The sequence below is a fragment of the Argiope bruennichi genome, chromosome 3, assembly GCF_947563725.1.
Source record: "Argiope bruennichi chromosome 3, qqArgBrue1.1, whole genome shotgun sequence".
Classification (NCBI taxonomy): Eukaryota; Metazoa; Arthropoda; class Arachnida; order Araneae; family Araneidae; genus Argiope; species Argiope bruennichi.
The window spans coordinates 11680257-11697133 of NC_079153.1; the positions used below are offsets into that span (position 1 = coordinate 11680257).

Below are 16877 nucleotides of genomic sequence, written 5' to 3' on the forward strand. Positions count from 1 at the left end.
CAACGTCGAATGTATAAACTAGTAGTTTAATAAATGAGGACAGACAAAAAAACGAAAATAAACAGAACATTGTCAACCCCTCTACATAAGGTCAAGGATATATATGTCTCTCCCTTTTGTCCTAGAAAGGAGTGTCGGAAACGAACATCCGCTTCAATGAGAGAAGTGGAACTATTCTTCAAATTACTGTTGCAATTTCCCCTCCCCCTTCTTTTATGATCGCAGGGTACTTTCTTTATAGAAGGAAATTGTTGAGTGTCAGCTAACTAAACACGAACAAGATCTCACTGCCCTGCAAGCACTCAAATCTGGGAACATAAAATAGGTTTTAATATTCTAAACGAATGTTGATTTTATTTAGAATATGTTCAAGTAGAAAGTCTCAACTGCACTACGAAAAAGCAAAATAAAAAAAATTCTTGGGTACCCCTGAAATTTTAAGGGGCCTTAGGCAGTAGCCTACTCTACCTATTCAATAATCTGCCCATGTAATCACCAAACTAAAAGAATTTTTAAATAAGGATTGTAATCAAACTATAGGCATTAAAATATCTTCCGAGCAAGTGCGCAGCAATTGAGTGTACGATATTTTTTGTCAGTCCGTCTTTAGCCAAGACAAATAAACGCGATGGTTTGCCCACGCGAGAACATGCCACGTATAATTGTCCGTGTGAAAAACATGGTGTGCCCAAATCTAAGCCGCAAACAGACATCTTTTGGCCTTGCAACTTATTGATTGTCATTGCGAATACCAATCTAATAGGAAATTGAATGCGTTTGAATTCAATTGGCACGTCTGTGAGAATCATTGGAATTCGTGGCAGCAAAACATTTTCGACTCGGAATTTGCCATTCAAAAAGGTGGCTTCGATAACATTTTTCATCAATTTTTTAATGACCAATCGCGTGCCATTGCACAGTCGTTGTGGGTTCAAATTCCGAAGTAAAATAACCGGAGATACAACTTTCAGTCGTAGAAGATGTGGTGACATCCTGGCAAATCCAATGAATTCAAAAACTCTGTTGGATAATTTACAGCTTCGTTAGCATCGCTAATTTATAATACCAAGTCACCTGGCAACGACTGCTGTATCTTGAAGTTTAAATCGTTGACGTCGACACTTTTTGCTGCCAAAATGGCTCTTTCCGCCAGCCAAGCATGATTCATGTATTGTGTGCGTACATCGGAAAATATGTGGTCAATGAGAGCATTTTACAAATCAATGATAGTGCAGAAATTAGTGGGAAATTTTATGCATCCAGTATTTTCATAGACAGCAACTTTACCATCGCTGATATCTAACAATTGGTCCGAGAATTGGTTGATCTAACAATTGCCAGCAGATGGATCTTGTAGCATTTGGACGCGCACGTTCATTTTTAGCTTGACTTTTTCCAACATTACGCCACAGTGGCGATGATTTCAAGCAAGCGTTGATCTCATCAGCGTGCGTTGAACGTTTAATGACGGGATAGGGACACCCTAATTACCTAGCGTTACGAATTATACTTTACAACCTATTCTCATACCTAATAAATATACATAAAAAACTTCATAAAAATTGGTCGAGCCGTTTCGACAACACAAATACCGTAACACGATATATATATATATATATATATATATATATATATATATATATATATATATGAGTGTGTGTGTGTGAGAGAGAGAGAGAAAGGGCATTTTCCTCCACATATATAAGTTCTTTTGTGAATTTTGTTGAAGATTCTCTATTCCGCCACATTTTTTTTTTTAAATTCAACTGAAGCCAAATAATTGCAACATATGTTTCCTCTTTTAAGTTTTTCTACCTCAATCTACAATTTTTTACATGATTTTTGACCTTTTCAACATTTTGATGAAAACTTGTCTATTCAATTTTTGGATACATCTAACTTCTCAAATTCTTCTGAATTTCAAGTATTATTCAATTTAATTAAAAGGGAATCCCATTCTTTCTCTTGTAATTACTTGCAATTACAAAAACAAAAAGAATTGCTTTCATCTTGTAACAGCAGGGTTTTGTTTGGCTATTAACCTAGGATCTAAACACTAACACTTCTGAAGAGATCTTACACAAAATTTTACGAAAGAATGTACCTACTAACTCCTGATATTCATGTTTCAAATTTGTTGGCTGTTTTTCTGAGCGGGGGGGGGGGTGATTAGTAAACCTTTTTAGAATTTTGTCTTTAAATAATCCAATATTAACTTTTCTGATATCGACATATCTTTACTTGAAAAATCAAAGAAATGCTATTTACAGTTTTAAGGCCTTCAAGACATTGAAAGTTTTTAAACAGCCAATGACTGTCATTTTCGTATCCTATGCTAAAATTGGCAAAAGTAAATAGTTTGTATAGAGAAAATGCAAAAAAAATCATAGGTTGATTTTTGTCAGTGATGGGAGAAACTTCTAACTAATAGATAGGATCTTTGTTGCATTTATTACCAATTTTATATGATTTAGATATTCGTGTTATAAATATGCCCTCTTCGACGTATAATACCAAATTGTTCCACATTGGCTCATTCAGTAGTAGCTGCATTCTCTAGACACTTGGTCCTTTAAAAATTCGCAGGAAATTTCCCATTCTGTAACAATTTCATAGATAACTTTTTCTCCTTGCTGACATATTTTTAAATAAAAATACACGTTAGATTTTAAAAAGATTCAGCGTATCTATTCTGTTCAAACTGAGGAAGATCTCTCAGAACCACGACGTTCACCTCCAATGGATCCCATCACACGTAAGCATTAGTGGTAATGAAGTCGCTAATAGATTGGCCAAAGAGGGTAGTGAGAATGAAACGACCACTGGCTCTTCGCTTACTTATCAAGAACTATACTCAAATGAAAGATCTAAACTCAATTTAATATGGTGTATTCCACCTGTGCACCATTGGTACATGGGAATATCTGCTGGAAATCAAATGCGGCCGTGGTCTTCAGGCTGCTCTGGCTAGACTAAAAAGTGACCACCTTAAGTTTCTTTCTTTTGAAAGTGGTAGAAGTCCATTCCACTTGTAAGAAATGCTGTGGTCATCCAGCTTCACCAGATTGCATTCTGGGTTACATCGGACTTTCTAAGGGAGGCTTAGCATCCGATCCCCTTATTATTATAGATTTTTTTTGGAAGTCAATAACCTACTGGAGCTGATCTGACACATGTCAGATCTTTTGAGGATAAGCAGCAACAAAAACATGACCCATTAGAGTTGAAGTCACATATCTAACTAAGTCACATGTCTATTGATCAATCTCTTTGATTTTCTCCCGCATTCCAAATCAGAAAGTGTGAATTCATTTACCTTGTTTCAAAAATTGCTTGAAGGTTCATCAAGTATTAGTCTTTATATATTATCAACCAGACTCTTAAATAAAACAACCTGAATGTATGGAACAATATTAAATATAAATGCATCCTTACAGTCATATGAATAATAATTCTCATCACAGTTTAAAGACCATTTCAGTTCTGTATTTGAGCATTAGTGAAGACACAATGAATGGCGCAATAATATTATCTCCAGCTGCTGGGCATATTAAAGAGTCCTTTCCTTCTGTGGCAAATCCTGCTTTCTGCACCCCTTTCCCCTTTTATCAAACTACACAGAGAGAAAAGATCAAAAATTAACAATTCTCCCATATCAAGACCCTTTTTCTGTTGGTGGAATTCTGAATGCAAAACCATTAATCCAATCTGATTGATAGGAAAAGTGTGAAAAACAAACATAATAGCCATTTTACTAGTTTAAATTGTTGAGTTTGCACTTGAAGACGAGCCTCGGTTTTCACCAGATGGGGTGGAAGGCGGAATATCAGTTATCGTGTTTAAATAAATAAATAAACATTAATTTCAGAGAGAAAAAATATAAATAAAAAAGTCATAGATATTAAAAAGACTTACACCACGAACTGTCGAAAGTTAAGATAGTTTAATTATATCTGGAATAAATTTTTAATAAGCTTAAATTTGAAAAAATATTTTTCGTACTTTGAGTGAAATTTTTGTAATTCCATTTTAAAATGTATTAAAAAGAAGGAAATGCATAGTAAAAATTTTAGATTAATACTACATTAATTTCTGAAAAATTCAATTTTGTCGAAAAGAATAGAGTTGTTAAAAAATGGCTTTAAAAACTTTTCTATCTGTCCGAATTCGTTGACCAAAACTCAATTTTAAAAAAACTGTTCTACAAATTTAGGTGATATAATAATAGCTGAGTGTCAGAAAAACATGTTGAAAACAAAAATTAAAGAAGAAAAAAATTCTTACTTAGAGGCGATTGATTTCCGAAAAACGTTAAATAGTAGGGTTCACGATTGTAACGGTTATAGAAAAATATGTTTTGACTTACTAATTGAAACAAAATGTGTAGAGCAGCATATTTAGAATAGAGCGTGTTTTTTTCTGTCCCGCGAAACGAAACGATCCTAGATATCGAAAAATCAAGAACTTTCCTGAGGTCCACGATATAGCAAAATAATTTTCAAGGACCATTGGAACCTTCATATCTGTTAATATAAAAGAAATTTTATTAAATTAAAAAACATCGTTAGAATTTTTTGAAAAACAAACTCTGTTCTTCAATTTTTGCCAAAATTGCTTTTATCCATGTTCAGAAATACATTTTTATGTAATTAACTAAATATAATTAAAGCAAACCTAAAGAAAAGACTGCTATAAAAAAATTTAAAGAAACTTAATTTTTATGTCTTTTTTTCTTTTTTGCAAATAATTTTAAGTTTGATCAATAAACTTATGTATGTTCGAAATTTAAAACATTTTTAAATGTTAAGGAGCATTAAAAAATATTGTTTTTACTTTGATTTTCTATGTGACATAATTGAAAGAATACATAAAAGAAAGCATGAGGAAAAGGTAGAAATAAAAATAATGTTCATTTTATTCACCAAAAGCTATTTAAATAACTTAAGGCAATTAAATATCTTAAATCTTTAATTCAAGTAAAACAAAAATAACAAATCAATATAAATGCATAAAATTACACATTTGTGCATTGTGCACTTAGAGGTTTTCTATTTTTTTCAAAATACTTTTAAGCAACACTTCTGTTTTTGCAGTAGCTCGGTCCTCCTAAAAAAAAAATTAAACAATTGCAAAAAAAATTATAATAATTTTATTGGTAAGCAAATTTAAAAAAAAATGTCTTTAAAAATTTACCAGTGCTTCCACAGCATATGTTCCAGCAAGTTTTATCCTTGCAACATATTTTTTAAGAGCTTTTTTCTACAAAAATTAAAAAGAAAAAATATAGAAAATACCTGCATTTAACAGCACATTATCATTAAAAAAAATTCCTCAGTAAAAAGTTGGTATTTACATGCAGCCGTTTCATTTTATGATCCAGCATCTTTTCAGCTTCAAAATATTCTTGTCCCACCAACAGAATTTTCTTTAGTCTAAAAGCAGAGAAAATAAATTATATCATGGTAAAGTATGCAAAAAAGATTTTTTTTTTAATTCATTGAATTTTTTAAAATTTAAAATAATATTAAGTTTAACATGTTAAAACGATTTTGAAAAACTGAATTGCTTTTAACAGTTCTATTTAATATTTCTCAAATTCTTAATTTAACATAGCTTAAAATGTATTTCTAAAACATTAATATATTTTGAAGATAATTACCTTTTTTCAGCTTGCATTCGGCTCACTTTGTATGTTTTTGCTATATTTTTTAGATCTTTGTGACTCCAGTCATTTTCTTTAGAAATCAAGGCATTTGCAGTTGAAAGAATCTTTTCACGAGAAGCAATAACTTTAGCACTTGAAATATAAAAGTGTTGTTTTATCAGAGAAACAAATCATTCACTTTAAATTATACATCATTACATCTGTGTGTAATTATATATGCATTGATGAATTATTTTTGTAATTCATGAAAATGAAATTACTGATTATTAGTTGAAAAACTGAAATAATTTTTAATACAATCCATGGTTATTAAGACATACATATCACAAGTAAATCACCCCCCCCCTTTTTTTTTCTTTGAAGAACATTTTTGCTCTTGGAAAAAAATATTATACATCAAATAATAAACAACCATTTATTGTACATTAAACAGTGTAAACAAAGTTATTTAAGTAATGGCTTTTTAAATATAGAAAAACAAGTAATCATCATATAAAACTTCGGTATGAACTATGTCTACAGCTTTAATGAATTTTCAAATTATTGTGTATGTAAGCTTTTAAGTTGCATATGATTTTTAATATTTTATCTTCAATGTCAAAAACAAATTATCTAATATTCCTTTTATATATAAAGCTATATTAATTATTTAGCCTAAAAATGATTTTTTTCCATTTTGTTTATATTTTGACATAAATACTACGCAAAAGGTAATTCCAACTTCACAAGTCATAATTAAATTACTCAAAATTTTAGAAAATTCCAAAAAAATTTCATAATGACTTACAATAATTTAAAATAGGAAAACTAAATATAGAAAACACATATAAACAGTTAAAAAAGTAGCAAAATTCCAGATGATACTTTTAAAAAAAGGGGGGGGACTAAAAATTATCAGAATCTAAAAATAAAATACTTACTTAAAATCGAGAAAGTGTTTTTGCAAAGTTTTTAAAAGTTTGTGGGTCATATTGTCCATTTCAGTGCCAAGAACATGAAGAATAGAAAGTTGCTAAAAATCATGAAACGAAAGAGAAAGATTGATATTAATTATAGCCAACAAATCCAAATTATGTAATCTTGGGCTTTATACTTTGATCATCACTTTAATTCTTAATAAACGAATTGCAATTAAAACATGGTGAATGAAGTGTATTTATAAATGAAAAAGTTCAACAGTAATTATTTGATGAAAAATCTGATGCCTCCTCTCGTCCTTGAAAACAGCCAGTTGTAGATATTTAAATTTTCTATATGCAACAAACAGGCACATCCCTTACAATAATGATTTTCATAGGCATGGTTTTCCTAAAAAAAACTCAGGGACAAATGTCATATTAAATTGAAGTGATGGGTTATTTTCTTAAAGTAAATGATTCGACAATGAAAAGGGGGACTACAAAGAATTGATTTTATTATGGACTGGTAATCACTGTTGCATTTAATAGGCAACAAACTCCATATATTGCAGCCATTATTATCTCACTTCCTTTATCTCCTAAATTACAAAAGAGACAAAACAACGAAAGAGTCCACACCTAAACGCGTAGGTAAACAGATGGTTTTTTTCCCTCACATTCTGAATGATGGGGTATCACAACCCAAGAAAAAAAAAATCTGATTATATGTGCATTATGTGAAAAAAGTAAAAAGGCGGTCATATTTTGTAAATGATACTTTGTATTTTGATTCCATCGATCTAAATTTCTTTTTTACATCGTTTAACTATTTTTCTTTTATTTTAAAAGAATAAATTTTACAAATCACTAAAAAAACTATAATGATTTTGAATGACTATAACACTATAAATGATTTTTGGTCTGTGAAAAAAGTAAAAGGATATGTACTAAAATAATTGTTTTGGAATATTTGTAAACCTTATAAGTGGTTGCTTCATTCTTTTTTACATTTTAAATCTTTAAATGAGTTTCAAAAAGGCCTAATTGTCATTTACAAAAATGACAGCAAAGATATGTAAGAGTTGCACCTTAGCTACATATCAATCCAAATACTATATATGGACGGAATTTCGAACATCATAAGAAATCCTATTAGTAAGGGAACCAAAATGAAGGCTGGTAGATCTGAAAAAATTGATGCAATGCAATGAAAGAAAAATTATTTGAAAACTAAAAAAGAGAAGTGTTGCCAAAGATCAAATTAATGCAGGCATTACACACATTTCAAGAATGTTAACAACAATATAAAAAGTTCCTATTCAAAAAAGGGGCGCATCACCTTAAGTGGACTGAAAGGCATATTGAACACCGACTGTAATGAGCTAACAAATTACATGTTCAATTCAGATCGGACATCTGTTATACACTATATACCAATAAGTAATTGGACACCTGCGATAAAAGAGATAAGCACAATTTATTCACAGTCCATATTTGGTAGAGCCTCCACCTGAGGCAATTACAGCCTTAACCATCCGGGGCATGCTTTCCACAAGTGTTTGGATGATACAGTGGAATTTTCTTCTACACGGTTTGGAGAACACGTGCAAGTTCTTTCACCGATTTTAAGTGGTTACTTCACCCCTTAATTCAGCGATCCAACTCGCCCCAGACTTTTTTTATAATTATTCAAACCTGGACTCTGGACAGGCCAGTCCAGTCGGTTCAACCCCATTGTCATCATATTAATCTATGATAGGCCTTGTAACTTGACAAAAAGGCCCTGTCATACTGGAAATAACAATGATTCAACGCGTAAAACTGCCACAGTGTAGGGAGCCCTTTGTTGTCTAGAATTGTGGAGTAGGAGTCGCCGTCGAGCTTACCATAAATTGGGATCAAGGGTCTCAGTCCATATCATGAGAAATATCCCCAGACCATAATTCTACCTCCGCCAGACTTTACTGTAGGCACAATGCATTCTGGTAAAGGGTGTTCTCCATGTACATGCCAAACCCAGACTCTGTCATCCGACTAGTAAAATTGAATCTCGATTCATCACTCCAGAGAAAGTGTTTCCACTCATCTACGGTCCAATTTCGACATGCTTTGCAGAACCTCAACCGAGCAACACGGTCGTAATTTGTAATCAAATACTTACGGGCGGCAGCACGATCATGGAAACCAAGCAAATGTGCTTTCTTGCAGATAGTATTAATCGAAGAAGCAGTCCAGGATGCTTGTAATATGTGAGTATCGGAATATCCTGGAGCATGTGGGCTATCGGTTTGATGCATTTTCTTCGAATTTCTTTCGGCAGCACTTCTCGGTCTCTATCTCTTAGTTTCGTGGGTCTGCAAGATCGAAAGCATTACAACAATCAACACTCATCTTCCACTTCTTAATCACAAAAGCTACAGTCGATTTTGAAATGTTCACCTCACTAGATACATCCCTTGAGGATCGGCCATTTCTATGATATTCAACAATTACACCATTATCGAAGTCAGAGAACTTTGAATTTCGTGCATGAAACAATGCCAATGCTGTTTCTTACACGATATTAAAGTACAAAAAGTGTAATGTAAATCAGGATCACAGATATCCTCATTTGCATGGGTTTCCAAATGCTTATTGGTTTATAGTGTATTTTCTGATGAGAAAAAAAGAATTAATTTAGACGGCCCATACCAGTACTATTGGAATTATCTTGGTAAGAAGAAAAAAACTTATTCTAAACGACAGACAGGAGGAGGGAGTTTAATGGTTTAATTCATAATCGGGTATGAAGGAAAAGAGGAATAGTGTTCCTGAGTGACAGACAAAAATGCAAACTATAACTATATTCATATCTCTTTCCTTATGGCATAAAACTGAAAAAAAAATGAAAAAATGAATAGAATTTTTAGCATAATTTAGAATTCATCCACACCGCTGATGAGGTTAAAAAATTGGTTTGCAGCAAATAATGTTTGGGTTTTGTCATGATCTGCTAAAATCGAAAGCCTCAACATTGTATAAAGCCTATAGGTAAGGATTGTTTGTTGTGTTACAGGGAAGAGAATCTTAGCTGAGCTTTGAACAGCTTTGGTTAATGTATGGGAAAATGTTTGCCAAATACAAATTTAAACTTTATATGATTCGATGCCAAACCAAATTTTTGAAATAATCAAAGACAATAGTAGAAGAATTCCTTGTTAATAAGCATTTTATTTGCACTTTTAGAAGTGTCTTACTTTTTTTTCACAGAGTATGATACAGTCAAAACTAATTTTTTACTGTCATTGAGTTGTATTTTCTTATCTGTTTATTTCAAGTTGTGCATATTATCTGCTTGTACTGTAAATATGTTTTTAAAGTATTTATCATAAAAAGGTTTTGAAAAAAATTCAATATTCTTCCTTTACCTAAAAAAAATTCTTGTATCTTTCTACTTTTTTCATGTACTGAACTATCAGCTTTTTAAAAAGAAAAGAAAAATGTCATTGTAAACATATACTGAACAGTAATTATTGCTGTTCACAGAAGGAGGAAATGCATGGAGTAAATAAAAATTTCATGGAGACCAAATAATTTCACTGTAATATAAATTTAGAGGAATAATAAGAAACATTTGAGCTAATCCCACAGAACACATGAATTCTAAATAGGAGAAAAATAAAATTCCAAAACCAAGGAGGAGTTGTAATAGGTAAGAAAATAATTGAAAGATTATTTTTATTCAAACTTTGCACTAGACGAATAAAAATGGTGTTAATATAGCCACTATGAACATGAAAATGATACTTGCTTTAAAATAAGAGATGTGAAATTCTTGAGCTTTATTTATTTCCCAGATTGACCAATGTGAACTAAATTTAAAAATATCCTTAAGGAATCGAAGAAAGTAATATCAGCAGCTTGCTGAAATAGGCCATCTAACAAGGTTACAAGATTAATTTCCTTTTCATTACATTGCAGAAAGACATGACAATCATATATCTACTATGCTTGATTGTTTGTGGCATCACTGGAAAGTACTAGGGCAACTACTGAAGTAAGGCTGCTGTATTAACAATATGGCTGTAGGGCAACTTACTGCATATGTAGACTTCTAGTGATACCAGAGTAATATAAGGTACAATAGCAAATTAATTATCAGGTGCCTGTTGCATTCATACCACTAATTCTAAATTAATGTAATTATTAAATCTTCAGTGAAGGAAGCTAGAACTCAATGAAGAGAAGAATGGAGATCAGTTGGGCTCTTAGATGAGAGCTATTTCTGTCTTAGTGCCAATGTTAGCTATATGTTAGATAAAGCACTTGAAAACAAGCTATTTATAGTACAGGCACACATTAGGAGTTATGGTTCTGAGGTGCAATTTCTTATAAAACCAGACAGACTCTCAATGTTATACCATATACCTAAATGATAGATATGTCAGGTTGGTTAATGAGCTGTTTGTACAGTCATTTTGATAACAATTCCATGAAGTGTTTAGTAACATGATGCTTGTCCTAATATTCTTGCTATCACTCAGCATGCTATACTGCATATCAATTTATTATTTTGGACTACAAGACCATCAGAATCTTTTGCCATGGAATAAATGTGAGGTATTATAAGACAACAAATTTAGCATCATCTATAAACAGCAAGAATTATTACTGATTTGACGAATTAAGTGCAATGGACTTGGTACTTTTTTGCCCCAAATGACTGTGGCATGTATATGCATTTGCATCAAAATCATGGTGACAATAGCAATTAATATGCATAATTTCACATTTAAAATAATTCTTATTGTGTGCACTTTTATCTGTGACTTTGATATTTTAATCAAATATCAAAGATAAATAAAGGCAAATATAAACTAATAAAGATAAATAAAAAACAAGGTAAATTAATAAATAAATACTTTACCGAAATTACAATACTTCTTGATATTGGAAATTTCATATTCCACCTGTGTGTGCATGTGCATATATTTACACATTATAATTTTACTTCCAAAATTTACAAAATAGTACTTTTTCAAAATAGTTATACTATACAATATTTCATTAAAAATGTAAAACTTGAAATTATTTGGATTTTTCTATAAAACCATATATTTACCATTGATGGTTTTCTTCCATTGATTTTAGTAATCGTTCCATTATTATTTTCTTCCATATTTTTATCAAAATATTCTTCTTGCAAACTATTATCCAATGAATTATAAAAAAAAATTATATAAAAAATTTTTACATATCTAAATAAATATCAACAAGTTAATTAATTGGATATTGATGGATAAATACATTGCAATGAATAATATTTTAGAATGAATAAATTTTAAATATATGCACATATTTCTGATGAAAGTTTATTCATTAGAGGAACATATAAAAGAAATGTTCTATAAATATAAGAAATCTATAAAAAAAAATTTCAAATGTTCTTTCCCTCTCTCTCTCTCTATCTATATATATATAGATAAAGATTTCAAAGAAATTTTTGTCTTTCAATGCTTCAAATTTTAGATACAAATATATCATGCTTGAATGCAGTCTAAAATGTATTATAAAAAATATAGCAACGATTAATTGTTTAATAGATGTAGTGCTTCTAGAAAAGAAAAAATATGGACAATTTGTGGAAAAGAATATATAAATTTTATTTAATATACAAACTTTTGAATGAACTTTTAAGCCTTTTAAGATAAAAATGGCATTTTGTATAGCCAAAGAAGTAACGTTTACTATAATAAAGTGATTATGCTGAATTTGTTGAGGTAAGTCATAGTGATCCAAGTGGCAAAATAAGGAAGTTGCAAAAAATAAAGGAGATTGGCCAAAAAGTCCAGTTAGAAAAATGTATTCTATATGATAATAAAAACAGAGGAAAAATTGAATTCTCTGTAAAATCAGCAGGGATATTTGCAATTTAAATTGTGAACTTTCAATGACTTGAAAAAGGGTTTATTTTGAAGTTGAGAAACATTTCTCAAGTATCCTTCCCCCTCAAGTGTGTTTTCCAGACTTTTTTTTAATTACAATTTTTGTTGACTTGTCCTTTTTGCATGTGTGTGTGTATTATATATGTTAAAAGCAATGCATGACATGATAGTATTCTACAGAATACCAAGGCATTTTATAAAATGGGTGGCTTTTTTAAGCAAAGTATGAAATAGAATTATTATGTACTTTCCCTAAACATTACATATATATATAATTTATGAAATGCTAGTATTTTATAAAATATCTAACATTTCATTGAATACCTGGCGTTTTTAGACAAAGCATGAAATATGAGAATTATGATGCATTTTCTCTGGGCATTGTATAGAATGACAAATGCAATTTAGGCATAATATGAAAAAAAGATCAAAATAAAGCTATTATTTAAAAGATGTTCGTTCCTCAGAAACAAAAACGTTGGTTTGAAAAATTAATGAAAGATTGCTATTTAAAAACTTATTCAAAATGTGTAAAAAAAAAAAAAAAAAATTAAATTGTGCAAAACAAAAATTTATGCCTTTTTTTTAAGGCAAACAAATTGGTTGGCACCTATTGGCTGCAATAAAGGAAAAAAAAAAAAAAAAACTGAAATATTTTTTTTAATTGCCTTAATTTTATTTCTTACTAGTTGCCTTTGTTGACCTATTAATTTGCTAAGATTAATAGTTACAAAATTTTTTAATTAAATATTAATCTTAATGACTTCCTTGGCAAATTGTTTTTAAGCTTCAAATTTAGATTGCTGTTATATTGTTGCAAATTTTGAATGCTGCCCTAGAATTCGAACATTAATCTGAAATGGAAGACTAAATTGCAATTAATATAAAAAATATTTTGTTGAAATCAAACATGTTTTATTTTAATATTCTTGGAGAAGTGAATATTTCAACAAAGACTAGAGAATAGTTCATCAAACGAAAAAGAACAGTTCATCAAACAAAAGTGAATAGTTCTTCACTGTAGTCTTACTATACTATAAAATAGTTTTCTATAATTTATATAATACTTCAAAATATTATTCTAAAAAAATTTCATTGATTTATCATTGATTCAGTTTTAGTTTTCAAAGGATTCAAATGGCATAAATATGATATTTTGTTTCAGTCAATAAAAGCACTGCTAAAAAATTTATGATGTCAACATTTTATATAGTTCTTTGATTCTATGAATCATATTTAATAAAATTTACACCCTTTCTCTTATTAGATTATATGTTTATAGTTTAAAAATTAACTGTCAGGCTCCAGTTAAGAGTTAATATTCTACATATATTAAAAATATATGTAGGTGTATCCAATATACAAGGTTAGCAAGAAATAAGTTGCCCACATCCGAGGGACTCTAAAATATGTTCTATTGATTCAAATAAGATCAAATTTGAACTACAGACTATAGAAACGATGCGCTTTACATTTAATAAATAAATAAAAAAATAGTACAAAAATTCACCGTTGTAAAACACAAATACCGATTAATATGGTTTATAATTATTAAATAAAGTAAAATTAAAATTGCTTAATATGCTCTAATCGGAGAGCCATATTTTCTATAGATGACCGGAGTGAGCCTGCAGGAATATTAAGAATATGACGTCGAATGTTGTCCTTCAGATCTGATAGAGATGATCAAATATCAAATTTTATTTAAAAATAGAAAAAAATAGTATAGTCATATATGCTAATAAAAAGATAATGTTTTAAATTTTAAGACGATGAAAATCCTTTTTATTTCTTATAATATTTAATGTTTAATCTTATAATATTTAATGTTTTTGAAAGTTATTGCCGAAAAAATGCCAAAATTTACTTAATTTTTAATTAAGATTTTAAAACTCTAACGAAGTAAACATTCTCAATCTCCAAAGTATATATGTGCCAAGTTTGATAGGTCTAAGTTAAATTATATACCTATAAAGTACCAAAGTACACACATACACACACTCTTTCTCTCTCACATACATACACACACTTATTTTTGTAATAAACAGAGATATAAACTATAAAAAAGGGTTACTGAAGATGTATTACATATTTGTCAGTTTGTCATTCCATAGAATGCTTATATATATATATTAACTCTAATTTCAATTTAATTCATTTCCAAAGTTTTATTTTTATTTAACACATAGCAAGTTCATTCTCTTATTTCTTGATTCAATTCCACTTTCTCTACTTAATTAATTCAAGAGAAGCTTTATAAAATTGCTGAATCGGCTAAATGCTGACACATTCTCACGTTCCGCTTGAAGGGATAGGAAAATGTCCAATTAGCACATTCTTTTTAAAAGATCCCTGTGTTTCCCATACTTGTGATTGGCATGCGTTCAGAAATCCCTGATTCAGAAAGACTCTTATAAATATATTAGCACTGTGAAGAAATATTTTCCCTATCAAAATCTCAGGTTATATAAGATGAGGGATAATTTATTTCGCGCTTCTTCCCCACTTCTGCTTTTGTGTCGTGCTGTGGCGGACGTGACTTGCCTACGTCTCTGCTTGTAAATAATTATGCTTTCCTGGAATGGATATTAAAATTAATTTAAAAATGTAAAATATCTCATCTATGTCTTCAAACCTGCCTTCTGCTTCAAAAAAAATGCTTATTTATAAATATATATTACAGTCAATTGTTTTTAGGTTAGCTGTGTGTTTTTGTAACTAAATTGTATTTATGTTAGTTATATATTTTTCGTATATGCTTATAGCTTAAAGTACATCGATTTTTAGGTTAGTTTTAGTTTTTTTGATTTGTTATTATTTGATAGTTTTTAGAAATGCTCAGAAAACGCAAATCTAGTTTTTCGAAGAGGAGTAATAAAGCTCGGGCTATGAAAGTAGCTAGAAGACCTATTTGCAATTTTAGTGAGCACTTGTGGACTTCAAACCCCCTCCAACTGTGGGATAAATACAAGGACACTTTATCAAAAGTTATCATGCATAGGCTGGATGGCACTCACAATAACCTAATCATTAACGGAGCTTTGGTATAGAATGAGGATAAAATGATTTCCACATCTGGAAAATGTCTCACTGATTTCGGCCCACCCCCACCGCAGCGAAAAGGGGGATTATCAAGCGAAGTTGTGAAGGAGCTAAACTACGACACCGCGGTTTCAGAAGCGCAGGTCAATGAAATGATATCACAATTACTTTCCGAGCAGCGTCAAGTCTACGAAACGATTCTGAACCGAGTAAATAGTGCGGAGGGTGGATTATTCTTTCTTGACACACCAGGGGGTATGAGTAAGACGTTTGTGCTGAATTTCCTGCTAGCCCAACTCCGCAAGGACCACAATATAGCTCTGGCTGTATCTTCCTCGGGCATTGTTGCAACTTCGCTTAACAGTGGCCAGATTCCGTTTCCAAATTGCAGCTTAATCTTGCAAGCGAACATACCCCAACATGCAACATCACCAAAAACAACGAACAGGGAGTCCTTTTGCAGAAGTACAAGTTAATAGTACGGGACGAGTGCACAATGTCGCACAAGCATGCATTAGAGGCGTTAAACCGCAGCCTGCAGGACATCCACGCCAATCAGGCGATGATGGGCGGCTTTGCCATTTTGCTCGCAGGCGATTTTATACGGACACTGCCGAATGTTGATCAGACAGTCAGTTCTCATACGTACACATCAAAATTTCCAAGCGAACGAAGTCGTGGGTAAAGGCTAGAATTTATTATAGGCTGCATGATATGCTTTTTGAGTAACATTTGCTGTTGAATCCATAAGTTTAAATTTGCAATCCATATCTCAGCATGTCAAACCCAAGATATATTTTGCAAGATTCTGCATCTTTGAACTGCTGAAAATACTGATTTCAGTTACAGAGTTTGAAATGACAAATTATGCTGGAGAGAATGTTTTGGACAGCAGTGGAGTGTCAGAAAATACACCGAAATATGCAGAGTTGACTGAAATACTTAAATTGTGACTATATGTATAGACATTATCACAGAAAATTTTCTTCATGTAAGAAATGCATAGTGACTTTATAATAATTTTTTTATATATACACAAGGTATTTGAGAGCTCAATGCAATTACATCAAATGTTGACAGAACACAGTTAGCACAAATCACCACCCAATATATGATCGAAATTAGAGCCACAAGGTATTTTTCAGCTATTATTATATCTTGTAGTATTTTATGAACATAATAATTAGTTCTCAAATTACCAAGATAATATGGGACAGATTGTTGAAAAGTACCTTTTAGTGCTTCATAAGATGAGTTCTGAGCATACATTATAAAATAATTTGCATTTATCGAGTTTTATTTTATTGCCTAATTCAACTATCCACGTATTTTGGAACTTTTTCTAAG

At 30.9% G+C, this 16877-nt stretch overlaps 1 protein-coding gene across 1 annotated transcript in view; it reads right to left on the reverse strand.

Moving 5' to 3' along the window:
- Nucleotides 1-4959: 4959 nt before the first annotated feature.
- LOC129964232 (synaptonemal complex protein 2-like) overlaps nt 4960-16877 on the reverse strand; it is a 49839-nt gene continuing 37921 nt past the window's right edge. Inside the window, exons 30-35 of the mRNA XM_056078956.1 lie at nt 11666-11750; nt 6586-6677; nt 5660-5797; nt 5354-5432; nt 5194-5259; nt 4960-5106 (exon numbers count right to left, since the gene is read on the reverse strand). Of these exons, the coding sequence (XP_055934931.1) occupies nt 5038-5106; nt 5194-5259; nt 5354-5432; nt 5660-5797; nt 6586-6677; nt 11666-11750 (529 nt within the window). The 3' untranslated portion in view covers nt 4960-5037. The remainder of the gene's footprint in view (nt 5107-5193; nt 5260-5353; nt 5433-5659; nt 5798-6585; nt 6678-11665; nt 11751-16877) is intronic.